General features: G+C 41.4%; 1 protein-coding gene across 3 annotated transcripts in view; it reads right to left on the bottom strand.

Moving 5' to 3' along the window:
- Nucleotides 1–14839, bottom strand: part of DIAPH2 (diaphanous related formin 2) — an 834834-nt gene that overhangs the window by 796049 nt on the left and 23946 nt on the right. For 2 of the 3 annotated variants that reach the window (XM_045029932.1, XM_045029930.1), the window contains exons 2-3: nt 1939–1971; nt 137–310 (exon numbers count right to left, since the gene is read on the bottom strand). In XM_045029932.1, coding sequence (XP_044885867.1) covers nt 137–310; nt 1939–1971 — 207 coding nt within the window. The remainder of the gene's footprint in view (nt 1–136; nt 311–1938; nt 1972–14839) is intronic. The other variant, XM_045029931.1, reaches the window with a different exon arrangement.

Genomic DNA, 14839 nt, shown 5'->3' with positions numbered 1-14839 from the left:
GTTCACAATAAAAGCAGCTCCACAGCCAAAGTTTCAAATTTCAAAGTAAGGTGGAAGAATTATTTATTGACATCTTAAATTTTCATGTGTTTCAACAGTTTTGAAATGTAAGTAAAAAACTTAGCAAATTGCTTACCATCATTTTTTCAAAGAGATCCATAACTTCTTTTTCTGATAAATTCATACAACGTTCATCAAACAATGGTTGAGCAACTGGAAATTCACTCATAGAGGTTTGAGAATCAGGGTGCTGAATGAGAGGTTTCTCTTTTTTTACAGCTGATTTTCTAAAACTTGTTAATCTGTCACGCTGAAAACAAAAAAAGATATCTTTTAAAAATTCCTATTTTTATATATTATATATGCACAGTAAGAAAGCAGCACACATGTTTATTGATCAAATTGCATGCTCATGATGCAATAAACATACCAAGGGTTATTTTAAGTAGCAAGGCCAAAAAAATCGGAGACTGTACTATTTACAAATTCTTAAAACTCCTTGTTCTAATAGAATTCCCCCCCCCATTCAGAATTAAGTTTAATCCACAGTAGTGGTACTGACGTATAGCCTGTATCACCACATTTAATTCCCATTCCCAGATTCACCTACACACCAGTACATTAGAGCCTGAAAAATCTTGCAAGATAGTTGGAATGGGGAGAAGGATATGTTGCACATAAATTGGTAATGGTCCTTTTAGCCAATTTCTGATGAACAGTAATAAATTCTAAGACAATTGCCCAATCCTCTTTTACCTGAAGAATGGTGGTGGGTTTTTGGAGGATAGCTGAAATTGCAAAATTTGAGGGATAATCATGGCTTCATCAGGTGTACACAACATTTCCACATAGGAAATTTTCCAGAGGAATACAAAATATCTTAAGGTTTTGTCACCAACTTTTCTATTAGGTGTTGAGTACAGTCTCTTATAATTAGCACATAGTGCCACAAACCAGTTAATCGTTTTACTGCATAGAAACAGCCATTCATAGTTTAATACACTTGACAGACATCAGTAAAAGCATACCATGTGATCTGCAATGAAGGTTCTTAACTAAAACCGAATGGGTTTAGAAGCGCATGCAATACTCAGTTAGTTTATTATTAAAACAGGAGAAAGAATCATTTAACCAGTTAGAGTGATCTTGTGATCCTTCATTCTAAGGCTGTTTGTTACCATATTACTTAATACACAATTCTACTCTGATAGCTGTTAACAGTCAGAAAACCTGTTATCTTAAACCACTGCCTGAAGAATGGAATACTTGTTATGTCTGCTTTAACGTCAACGCAAACAAGCATTTAACAAATCACATTATTTATGTACATTTTATGGAATCAAACAGCCTTAAGAAGATGGACTCAGTAAAACTGTCTATTTGCAACAACAGGCTTAAGCAGCTTATTTAGGTTACAGGTGTATTTTTTGTAGAATTTTTTCATAATAGTGATTAAGTTCAACTGTTTTATATATTGTTAAGTAACAAATCAATAGATTAAAAGTTCAGTTGTCTAAAATTAACACTTACAACCGATTCAAGACTCAAATTTAGTTTTCAATTCCACTTGACTTTTCATGAAATAGGGAAGGGGGAGCGAGGAAGATATTAGTACTGTAGGACTTACTTTACCAAAACTTGAAACAAGTAACCATATATAAACTGCACCTCTTTTGCTTAATGTATTTTTTTTAACTAAATCAAGTATTTGTGGACAGTGACAATCATTTAAAATACTGGATTTAAGAATAGCTGCAACAGATTGGTATTTTCACCTATGAATTAAATTTACAATTTTTTACCACCCAATTATTGCAAAATATTTGTAGAACCCAACTAGTCAAACATTTAATATCCTTTAAATACAGTCTTCATTGTCCACAACCTTTTGAATAAGATAGCATGCACTGTAGATAAAACTTGCCATGAAGACCTTACCACATCATCTGCCAAAGTTTTTATTTGAACGTTCTATTAAAAACCAAAGAAAAAAGAAAAAGCAAGTTACCTAACTGGTATGAAACAAAGAAAAAATTAAGCTCTTGTACATTAATGTGGAAACAGTAACTAAAATTCTCCTTTAGCTGATTTAATAGAAACAAATTGATATTTATGAATGAGTTTGAGCTAGCAAGACAATTATAACCCCTTACAGATCACTACTTTCCCTTCACCCAGAAAGATGAGTTGTACGATGTTAAGTTATTAATTTCAACATAGCATATAGCATCAAACTTAAACACTTTTCATCTCTCTCATGCTGGTATACTAGTAACCAGTACAAGAACTGTTATACCTAAGTCTGAGTATACTTAGTTTTACAACCTGAAAATTTGATGACTTAAGATTTGTGTGGAGGAAGTCATTGCCAGCATGAGCACACTTCTCTCAGTTTTGCCAGAAGACTCACTCAATCTAGAAACATCTAGCAGTGTCAATGTTACATTTCTTTAAAAGCTTTATTTTGTCCTATTACCTGGCTTACATTAAAAAGTAACGTATATTTCAGGTAACTGTCACCACATACTACTTAAGAACCAAGGAGTTAGTAATGGGCAATGGCTTTGGTAGTCTGAGCAGGAACCATTCCAGAGTTCTAGAGAAAAATGTCACTGTGATTTACATGAGCTATCCAAAACCATCGACGGATAATTATTTGCCAGCGTGGCAGAAAATTTGTTATAGTCTCTCCATTAAAGATCCCATATCTCACTGATTGAGTATCTAACTGGAGCCCTTCCCATTTATTTTAGGTTTCAGAGTAGCAGCCGTGTTAGTACTCCTGTTCTTTTTGCATTTATTTTAGCTGCATTCCCCATCCAGACAATCAAAGCCATATAACTTTATAGGGACTATGTTTTACTCACCCAGCTAGCTTTCCTTCACGTTCCTGCAGATACTCAGTAGTGTGAATTACAACTTTAGCTAGCTCAGATATGGCTAAGTAAAAAGGTGTGCATCATCAGCATACTATTGCCACTGCAACCCACACAATTAAGTTGCACTGTTAACAGCCTCTCCTACATTGGAAACAAGAGCCTGGACAAGATGGAGCCCTGAAAAACTTACAATTTCCTCAGGGAGGAGAAACTGCATGCTTTTTGAGAATGTTCAGCAGGGCAGTAGGGGAGCAACCCAAAACCTGCCCTATCATCTACTTGCTATGGTTTGCAACGCAGTCACTACTCCTTCACTGTCTATGGTATCAAAAGGCTGCGGACATTGCTTTACCATGGATATTACATCTTTCTTTATTGCCAAATCATCCACTGATGCTGCCCTACATTTTCAACCCATGGCAATCATCAAATTGACAAGGATTAATGAGCTATGAAGCCACTAAATACTGTGCCATCAGTAATGGATACTGTGGAAAATAAACCATTAGGTTCTGGAAACTAAGGGGAGCTTCAAAGACAGCAGCACTTGTGATAGCTCAACCAGTGTAGTTAATGCTCCTGCAACGGCCACTTGCCATTGTACTCCTTAAAGCCTCATGCTCCCAGCAGGGCTTACTGGTTTGACAGACAACCTCCTCTACACTCTCCAGTTTCACATATACTCTCAAAGTAGCAGCCAATGTTTTACTCAAGTATTTGGAGACTGCCCAGTTACTGGCTCATACAGCTCACCTTGAGTTACAGTGGATGTTGCTTAACTGCAACCCTGATATTAACAAACTTCATGTTAATAGCAACATTTTGCCAGGAACCAATCCATCCGGCTGACTTTAATGTTAATGGTATTTGGATATTGGCAACAGGCATGCCACTTATTCATTTGGAGGGGCTGGGGGGGGGAGGGGAAGGAGCCCGGACCACAGGCAGATCTGCAGCCAGGAGAGGAAGCACCAGGACAGGTCTTTCTTGGCTGCAGCCATGCAAAACATGCCTGTAGCTGGTGCTCAGGACATCCCAATGCTTCCTTACCTGGCGGCAGCACCACAAACTTGCCTGCACTAGGGTGACCAGACATCCCGATTTTATCGAGACTGTCCCGATATTTACTTGTCCCACGAACCGACCGATGGTCGATCAGGACACGAGTTGTCCCAATATTTTGCCCTCTGGCGCAGAGGTGGAGGGGGCTCATGCCTCCCGCTCCAACTCCACCCTTCCCTCCCCCATTGAATCCCTCCCCAAATCCCTGCCTGGCCCTGCCCTGCCCCCTCACTGCCCTATTGGATCCCTCCCCAAATCCCCGCCCTGGCCCCACCTCTTCCCCAAGCATGTCGCATTCCTCCTCCTCACCCCTCCCTCCCAGGCTTGTGCTAATCAGCTGTATGGCGGCGCAAGTGCTGGAGGGAGGGGGGAGAAGCAGGATGCAGCAGACCGCTCAGGGGAGGTAGAGGCAGAGTGAAGGCAAGCTGGTGCGGGGGAGGGCGGAGTGGAGCTGCTGGTGGGTGCTCAGCCCCCACCAATTTTTCCTATGCTCCGACAGCTCTTGGTTGTTTTTTTGGTTTTGTTTTTTCCTCCACCACTGGCTCTTGGGGGGGGGGGGGTTTGTTTTTTTGTTGCTCCACCGGCACCATCGCCGCCCCTTCCCACATCCCAATATTTCACGTCTCTCATCTGGTCACCCTAGCCTGCACACACAGACCTGCTGCCCACACAGGACATAACAGGCTGAGATCCCCATACCCCACAAAACAGGGGAAGCCCTGCTGGAGTCCCAGTGCTTCAGGCTGCGACGGGCGGCTACGGGGCAGGGTTTTCATTATGCAAGTTCTCAAATATGACCTACAGATTTAAATTGTACACTGCTTCTGAAAAAGCTACAGAAAACTTCCCAAAACCTAAAATTATTTACTTGTTTTTAACAATAGAATTGAATTTTCATGTATGTGGATTTTCTCAAAGACTTTAAAAAACTGTTAATTTTACTAATGACAGTAAAAACAGTTTGAAATGGGAATTCGTTTTATTCATGAAGTTTATAATGGTTTCTTAACACTAAAGTTAGTTGTGAAGGAGCAACTAAAAGTAACTTTTCAATTCTCCCTCTTGGCCCTGCAACTCAGAATTGACGAAGCTCTTGGATATTTAAATAATACCTCAGCAAAAACAGTTAATACCACACTATACATTCAGTATTTTGAAAATTCAAATTACAGGCCCGAAATTCCATTAACTCATACCTCAAAGGGGACAATTTTACTTGGCAATTATTATTTTTGAAATATTTCAGAACAGTAAAGCTACAATCTAAAATTTTCATATTAACTGATTTTCACGGGTGTACCCACTGGGAAATGATTTGTTGTGCACTTCTGAAAGAAGCCAGTTCCATTTAGGTATTTAAACATGGACTTAATTTTAGCCACTCAGTTTTGTCAACTTTGGCCTTAGAAAGGTTAACTATCACTCCTTATGTGACAGTAATGGTTTTGTCCTCAGTAGCTGAAGTCATAATATATTGATTGATCTGCTTCCATGCATGTTAGTAGTCCAGAATACATGTACGGTTAAACCAAAGTTATCCCATCAAAGTGTAAATCATGGTCTATGGCAGCTTGTAAGCCTGTTAGTAACCAGTTATTTATTCTTACTATTTGATATCTGTTTTAACATGAAAAGGCTCGATCATTTACCCTTTAGTTCCATTTCCACTGGGCTTGAAATGCGTGATTAACCATAATCTGAAGAGTCATGAGGTCACTCAATTTGTGCATGACTGATACACAGAACCTGCCTATATATGTGGCATTAACTAGTGTGTCCACACAGATACATTCCACCTTTTTTCAAATACTTTTTAAAAAAGTTAAATTTAATCAAAATTGCTTCATGTAACCCACTTTCATTCCAATATCTGTGTGATCAACCCTGAACAACCCTTCCACCACCCTAAACAGAAACTTGAAATATATTTTTATTTAACCATCCTGATTTTTAGCCAAGATTAACACGTACTGTTTATTACCTTCTCCTTGAACACTAATTCTTAAACTCTGTTTAATGTTAAATACTGAATTATTGTCTCCTGTTTAGTCATAAAAGTCTGTGAACAGCACTGCACTGTGAACAGCTCAACAGCACTGGCCTCCACAGCAGCTAGCTTGTGGGCTTTAATTTATGTACCCGAAGTCTTACACAATTTTCTAACCTTGTTTTTTATCATCTTTCTAAGCAATAATGATAAAAAGCATCCTCCTCCCATGTCAAGGCTGAATCCCCACTCTGGTCCTTCGAGTGCAGAAGATGGGGGCCCCACTTACAGCTTTTCTCTGACCTTGGATGGATAGATGCTGCCACCACCCAAGGGCAAATACCCCTTTGAAAACCCAGGAAGGCACATTTGGGTATTTCTTCCTGTGGGGTACCCTTCAAGACCTTTCACCCCCACCCCCCAGGGAAGAGTTGAGAAAGAAAACAAAGGAAATCAGCTGTTGCCACCAGCTAATTAAACAACATGTGCACAAACCTCTTAGCCAAAAGGTAAATTTTATTAAGAACAAAAAAGAAAAAATACGTCTGGAAATTTGGGCTATTGCTAGATTTAAAAAGAGCAAATACAAAATTTAGGAATCAAGAATAGCTTTTTCTTGAGGTCCTGCTTAAAGGTTACCAGCAAAACAAAAAGCACCTAGGGTTAGCACAGAGGAGTCCACAAGCCATAAAGAAATAAAAAGAAATAAACCTAACTGCGTCTTCCTAGACATTCCCTGATCTACTTACATATCTGGGTGTTTCAAATGAGTAGTTTCTCGGTATGATTTGATGATTTTTCATACTGGCCCAAGCTCTTACAGCATAGCTGCTGTGTCCCTTCTCTCCGGGAGAACAACACAGACAGACAAAGGGGAAGTATTTTCCCTAATTTTAAAAAGTTCTAGCCTCTTTTGGTCAGGTGCCCACTTCCTTCCTTTAACCTACGGACTTTGTAACCCTTTACAGGTAAAGCAAATAGAAAACAGCTACTAACAGGGATTTGATAGCTAAAGGGCTAGCTGGGTGTCCATAAAAGAAAGCTACCCGCCCCCACCTTCATTTATCACATCCCATAATACCGTTTCCCATTTTTCACCTCCTGAAGAATTAGCTTACTTTGTCATAATTTCCCATTTTTTTCAGCACAATTTTTTCTTTTCATCTAGGTCCCCTGGAGTTCTCACTGGGTTCCAAATTATTTTTATCCGGATTAACACACTTTCTTCTCTTCCATACCAATAAACACCATAATGAGACCAAAAGACCTATGCAGCACCCCTTTACCAGTCTCATAAAAAGTACGAGTGACTTATTACTCTGCTTACACTCTGTGCCAAGTTTCAGTCTAATTAATTTTGTAATAGAATTTAATGTAGCACTGTATCACATCAATAACGTATCTAAGATTTAATAGGTTATAACAGATATTAGTTTTGCCTTATTTGGGGGTTGAACTAGATGACCTCCTGAGGTCCCTTCAAACCCTGAGATTCTATGATTCTATAAGCCCACAATTGTATCCTACTTTTTACTACACCTTTTTTTGGGGGGGGAGGGGCATTTGTTTGTTTTCGAGTAATACTGGTTCTGCTCAGTACAAGACCACCACCAAGCTTCCTTGGTATTTTGATGGCTATTATCAACCAAACAATATTTTGAAGATGCCAGAAATCCCAGCATATAACTAGGAGTTTTTAACTGCTTTCTAGATTTGGAGTTTCTTTATTCAACTGGAGTATCTCCAGGATGTTTAAGCAAGTGGACAGCATGTTTTTTTCCCTCATATTCAAGTGTTTTCTCGCAAATCTCTCTTCTCTATTTTCTCCATGCTTGTCTACATGTCACTCAAGAGAGAGAATCACTCAAAGAGCAGGCCAACTAACTCCAGCTAAAGGTCACTGTAGCAGGGTGGTTACCCCACTCCTGCCCTGAAGGGCATAAAACAGCCTTGGGAGAGGGCTGTGGCAAGGAAAGCAGCTACTAGGCTTAGGGTGATCAGACAGCAAATGTGAAAAATCGGGATGGGCTGAGGGGTAATAGGAGCCTATATAAGAAAAAGACCCAAAAATCTGGACTGTCCCTATAAAATCAGGACATCTGGTCACCCTAACTAGGCTGATTGGGGAAGCAGCTGCAGCTGGGCCACGCCCCAATCAGGCCTCAGCTGGCCCTATATAAAAGGCTGGGAGCCAGGAGCAGCTCTCTCTAGCTGTAGAAGGAGGTGGACTTGGCTGCAGGGACCTGAGCAGAGTACATGAATGGAGCAGGGCTAGGGAGCTCCACCCTGGAAAGCCCCAGGCTGTGGCCTAGCAGAAGGCCAACGGGTACTGGGGGTTGCAGAGGGCAGCCCAGGGATAGGCAAAGGCAGCAGGCAAAGGCAAACCCAACCTTGCCAGTGATGAGTAGGCTGATACTGCAGTCTGCCCCCGGGCACGGGGGCTAGACAATGACAGGCAGTAGCCTTATACTGAGGTGAGGTGGGGACAGTGGGTGGGGGCTCCCCGGGGAGGGGAGACCCTGAGACAAAGGAGTTACTGCCAAGAGGCAGCACCCCAGATAATGGGTCTGGGAGGGCACAGGGGGCAAGCGGCAGTGAGACACTGGCCTACAGAGGGCACTCCAGAGGCTGGACAAGCTAATTCCCAGAGACAACCAGCAGGAGGCGCCACAGGGGTGAGTCCCATTCGTGACAGTCACCCTCCACCAACCTTGTGCCCTGCATCCTATTTTGTTATGCTTCATCACCTCCACATCTCTGGCTTCTTTGTTCATGTGTTTTCATTTTTACTTTCATGAAAAACTCTCAAGTCTAGGTAAATTACCCAAGAGCTAAAATGTCACTCATGAGGCTGCCCACTTAGTATTTTTCCCCCTGTCCAGCTCCCCCTTAGTTTTAATAATTGCATCAGTACCACATTCCCCAAAGATTTAGGGTCATCACTTGGGAAAACAATAAAACGATTTAACTAAAGGGTAAAAGATATCAGTGAAATTTTGTATATTCTGTTGTAAGCAACTCTTGTGATATTCAGTAAAGCATAATGCATCCAGAAAACTGGATGTGTGTGTAATCTCCACTAATGGGGCAGGAGCATCTGTTAGAGGTATGGGCATACTCATTTTTGGTTTATTTCCTTTCAGTATGTCATAAAGCAGTAATGATTAAGTCTCATTTTTTGCCTTTGCCATCACACAATAAAATGGACCAAACCTTTCCAAAAAATAAATGTTTTAACAAAAGCTACAAGGCACTGTCCAAAACATGGCTATTACCTTCTTACCACCAAGTTATCTGAACAAATTTTTAATGCATCCAGCAATGAAGATCGAATACTTAAAGCTTAACATTACGCACAAACCACATTTTTTATTAGGTTTATCTCTTTATGGCTTGTGGACTCCTCTGTGCTAACCCCAAATGCTTTTGTTTTGCTTGTAACCTTTAAGCTAGATCTCAAGAAGGTTATTCTTGATGCTGAAATATTGTAAGTGTTTTTTTTTTAAATCTAGCAATAGCCTGAGTTTCAAATACATTTTCTTTTTGCTTTTCATAAAATTTACCTTTTTTAAGAACAGGATTGGATTTTGTGTCCTAAGAGGTTTGTGCACGTTATTTAATTAGCTGGTGGCAACAGCTGATTTCCTTTGTTTTATTTCTCAGCTCTTCCTGCGGGGAGTAAGGGGTGAAAGGGCTTGAGGGTACCTCACAGGAAGAAATTCTGAAGTGTGCCTCCTGGGTTCTCAAAGGGGTTTTTGCCCTTGAGTGGTGGCAGCATCTACCCAACCAAGGTCAGAAAAAAGCTGTAACCTTGGGAGTTTAATACAAGCCTGGAGGGCCAGTATTAATTTTTAGAATCCTTGCGGGCCCCCACCTTCTGCATTCAAAGTGCCAGCATGGGGAATCATCCTTGACAGCCTTTTAGCCCAAAAAGAAAGCACATGCCAGACAAGTTTAGAGTGTGTCCAGTTTAACTCCCTGGCTCTGGGTACCTGATTTAGGCTATGCCTACACCTGAAATATAAGTCGACCTATATTAGGTCAACTTACAGCCACCACATTAATTACTGCAGTGGCTGATGTCCACACTACCCTTCTTCTGTCAGTGGTGCGTGGCCTCACCTGGAGCTCTTCCATTAACTGAAGAGGGACAGGGTGAGGGACTGAGATAAGGGTTCTCAGCTCCCCACAGCTGCCCACTGGGCACGCAGGTGCCCCCTGGGGCTTCTTGCCTCCATGCTCCCAGCCAGGAGCAGGGGAGAAGCCGCCCAGGATGTCTCACCTCCAAGCTCTCAGCTGGAAGATCCATCCTGGGCATCCAGTTGGCTGCCATACTCCCGGCAGTGAGGTGGGACCCTGGAGGACTGCAAGGCTTCCAAAAGGGAGCAGGGAGCCCAGGCAGCCCAAGCCAGGAGCCTTGGGTGGCAGCCCGCTTGGAGTGGAGACCACACATCCTGGGAGATGGCTTTCTTGTCAATTTCACAGTTCTAGAACAGCCATGAAATTGACAAGAATGACAACCAACAGCCCGTGTAAGGAACGCAGTGTGTATATACACACTATATTGTCCTAACTACACTGACATAAGCCCTATGCCTCTCATTGAGGTGCTTTTATTATGTTGGCATAGCAGAGGAGTTACTTTGGCAAGAGGAGCATTTCAGTGTGTAGACTTCCATTGTTTTGTATAGTGTAGACAAGGCCTTAGTATTGCTGGAACTTTCCTCTGATGTCAACAGTGGTCAACATTCACTGCCTGTTGAACAGATGAAAAGAAGCTTCGCCAGTTGAGCCTTCTCTGCTGCCTGCTGAGTCAATAGGATGAAATTCAGTAAGGGCAAATGCAAAGTACTCCACTTAAGGAACAATCAGTTGCACACATACAAAATGGGAAATGACTGCCTAAGAAGGAGTACTTCGGAAAGGGATCTTGGGGTCATAGTGGACCACAAGCTAAATATCAGTCAACAGTATAACACTGTTGCAAAAAAGCAAACATCATTCTGGGATGTATTAGCAGGAATTGTGTAAGCAAGACACAAGAAGTAATACTTTCCCTCTACTCTGCGCTGTTTAGGTCTCAACTGGAGTACTGTGTCCAGTTCTTGGTGCCACAGTGCAAGAAAGATGTAGACAAATTGGAGAAAGTCCAGAGAAGAGCAACAAAAATGATTACGCAGCAAAGAATCCTGTGGCACCTTATAGACTAACAGACGTTTTGCAGCATGAGCTTTCGTGGGTGAATACCCACTTCTTCGGATGCAAGCAGTGGACATTAAAGGTCTAGAAAACATGACCTGTGAGGGAAGATTGAAAAAATTGGGATTGTTTAGTCTGGAAAAGAGAAAACAAAGGGTACATAACAGTCTTAAAGAACATAAAAGTTGTTACAAGGAGGAGGGAGAAAAATTCTTCTTTACCTCTGAGGATAGGACAAGAAGCAATGGGCTTAAATTGCAGCAAGGGAGTTTTAGGTTGGACATTAGGAAAAACTTTCTGTCAGGGTGGTTAAGCACTAGAATAAATCGCATATGGAGGTTGTGGAATCTCCATCATTGGAGATTTTTAAGAGCAGGTTAGACAAACACCTGTCAAGGATGGTCTAGATCAGGGATCTCAAACTCAAATCACCACAAGGGCCACATGAGGACTAGTACATCGGCTCGAGGGCTGCATCACTGACACCTTTTCATATAAAGATACAACCCTTGTGCGATATGACCCTGGCCCCGCCCCCTTTCCATCCCTTCCATGAGGCCCCGCCTCTTTCCACCCGGGGGGGGGCAGGAGGGCATGGGGAGCTTGGCAGTACGCAACAAATAAGTCCACGGGCCGCATGTTTGAGACACTTGGTCTAGATAATACTTAGTCATGCAATGAGGGCAGGGGACTGGACTAGATGACTTCTCAAGGTTCCTATGATTACCAAACATTGTAGGTAAAGGTTTCCTGTTTAAAAGTAATGTTTAGGCATTTAGGAATTTAACTTCTTTTTCAAGTTGTTTGGTATGTTGCTACAAATAAAAGTTTAAATAGATTTAGATAATCCTTAAGATTTATTATTTTCCCTACAAAACTGGGTTTAGATTATATCATTTAAACACTGGTACAAATAGCTGCCTTTTTAAGGCAGTGCACTGAGTGAATATTCTGAGTGAATATTACTATTTTCTCTCAGAATCCAGCTTAGACCTAAGAGGTTATGAATGTCCATCATCTGCAGTGTCTACAACCTCAGAGCCATCTGCTGCTACCACCATCAGTGCTGTAACTAAACATGCACCAAAAGACTACCTTCATCATCCAGTAAAGTCATCAATGACTTTGTAATCAGGACCAACAAATTCCAGCTAGACTCCACAGATTAAAAGATTGCTCAGTTCATTTATGCAACAAATTCCCCCTTTCATCTTGTTCAGACGCAACATTTAATTCACATGGTTCAATCATTATAATTCCTCTCCACCAAGCAGAGCAGCCATTCCCGGAAGGCAATGAGGTGGCTCCCTTATAGCGTTGTTTGGCAGCCGCCTGCTTTGTCCACTGCTTGCAGAAAGAACAGCCGGTTGGAGCTAGCTGGTGAGGGCTTGGAGCCAGGGTGGACCGGCAGCCCCGCATCAGCTCCCCCAGCAGCCGCCCAGCAGGCTATCAGCTGTCCCTCCCCCCACTGCCATGTGCTGCTCCTGCCCTCTTAAAGGGGCAATGTGCATCTCTCTCTCTCTCACACAGGGTCTCTCTCTGTCTGCCATGCTGTCTCCCCTCTCTCTATTTGTGTTGTCTTGTAGAGTGAGAGGCTACATTAACAATGTGTTAACCCTTGAGGGCTCATCTGTTCTAGGTCATCATTTAGCAGTAAGGCATTCCTTGGGAAATATCCCATCCTCTTCCACCCTCTGACTTCACCACCTCAACCAAGCTTCACAATCATCATTGCTGTGTACAGTATTAAATTGTTTGTTTAAAACTTATAGAGTGTGTGTGTGTGTAGTCTTTTGTCTGGTGAAAAAAAATCTCCCTGGAACCTAACCCCCCCCCCCCCATTTACATTAATTCTTATGGGGAAATTGGATTTGTTTAACATCATTTCGCTTAAAGTCACATTTTTCAGGAACATAACTACAACGATAAGCGAGGAATTACTGTATATACTACATGTATGGTCCTGATGATGTCGCATGAGCTGCAGCCGTGTGCTGATTGGGCTGCAAGTACCTGCAGGCTGCAATTTGAGAACCACTAAAATAGGGCTCCTACTGATGTAACTTGCCCATTACACCAATTTAACTCCACCTCAACAAGAGGCATAATGCTTAAGTCGATGTAGTTAGGTCAGTGTAATGTCAGTGTAGATGTTGCATTACTTACGTTGACAGTTACTGCCTTTCAGAAGCTGACCCACAATGCCTTACACTGACAGTTACTGGTGAGGACACACATTGCTGACACGAGGAGTGCAGAGTGAACATGCAAAAGCACAGTGTAGCCTAATTCTGAAACAAAAAGCTTATCTTCTAATCAAATTATTTGGCAAGCCTATAACCCAAGTTAATAATATTAACCTCCTAAAATCAGGCAACATAAGTAAGATTGGCTTGGCAGGCCAGTCAACTGACTGGACAAATATTTTCAAATATTCCAGCAAGAATGCCAGGATGTAGACAGCAGCCTACCTTTTTTATTGCATCATAGTACCATCTGTTAGAAGCTTGCTTATATGTCTTCATCATACCTTTTACTGTAAGTTAATGTCACCTGTTGGGAAAACTGTGAGCTAACTATAAGTTGAGCATCTTGATTGTTCTAAAAGACTCCAGCCAAACATTTTATGTATGTTTATATTTCTTCATTTGTGTACTAGGCCATCAGTGTACATGGCGTTTAATGTGATTTGTAAACCAAGCTGAAATATGGATTCTTCCCCAAAGAGCTTACAAATCTAAACTGACTAGACAAACATACAGAAATTAACTCCGAAGGGATTAGGGGGGAAGGAGGAGGGAAGAAGAAGGTTCACATTCATTAAACTTCCTTCCCCAGAGGAGAGATGCACAGCCATTAAGCTTCTTGAAGAGTTGGCCTGCTGCCTAACTGGCATAAATCCATTTTAAAATGACACCGTTAATGCATTTTATTTTTTTTAATTTCTCTTTCTTTTGTAGCTCTTCAGTCTTCAATAACCTTCACACTTCATTGCTAGATTAACATGGTTAAAAAAAATAGTTTTTTTGGTTTTTTTGTTTTAGGACTCAGTTTTTCACGTTTGAATTAATTCATCTCAGTTAAGTAATTTCTTTTTAAATTGGACCTAAATACTGAAGGCTAGGCCTACTGAAGATCATAACATCTTACTCTGTTATCATTCTAATAAATTAGTGCTTTAAAATGTTTTTGAACAATTATGATTGGTCAAATGCTCAACTGTGAAGTTAGATGAGATTAAATGGACGTGTAGATGGCTTTCGTGTGCTTTCTCAACTTGTGTTTACCTGCTAAATAAAAATACTTAAAAGAGTGTTGGTGAATAGCACTGGTGAAGGGAGGCGAGGCAAGCACCAAAAACTGTCAGACCTGCATGGTCACATGCCACTGTAAACATAGAATCATGTGCTTAAGTCCTAATGTAAGCAGAAGAACAATGAAATTCCACTATAAAACAAGTATGGGCAAGGGTGCAACTTCTCAGAGACAGGTACATGCACACAGGTGCAGCTAGCCCCATAATTAAGACACATGACATTTGGCAACTAAATTGTTCAGTTATGTATGGGCTATTGCTTTTCACCTGTAATTAAGTACTGCGAATTGATCCAAAAGCTATGTAGTGACCATTTTATAACAAGTTCTCAATGCATTTCCTGGATAGCAAAAGGGGGTAAATTAGTCTTTCACCCCAGTTTTCATCATCATAGTT

Source organism: Mauremys mutica, chromosome 9 (assembly GCF_020497125.1).
Source record: "Mauremys mutica isolate MM-2020 ecotype Southern chromosome 9, ASM2049712v1, whole genome shotgun sequence".
Lineage (NCBI taxonomy): Eukaryota > Metazoa > Chordata > Testudines > Geoemydidae > Mauremys > Mauremys mutica.
Note: the sequence above shows the minus strand (reverse complement) of the source record. Positions and strands in the feature narration are given on the sequence as shown.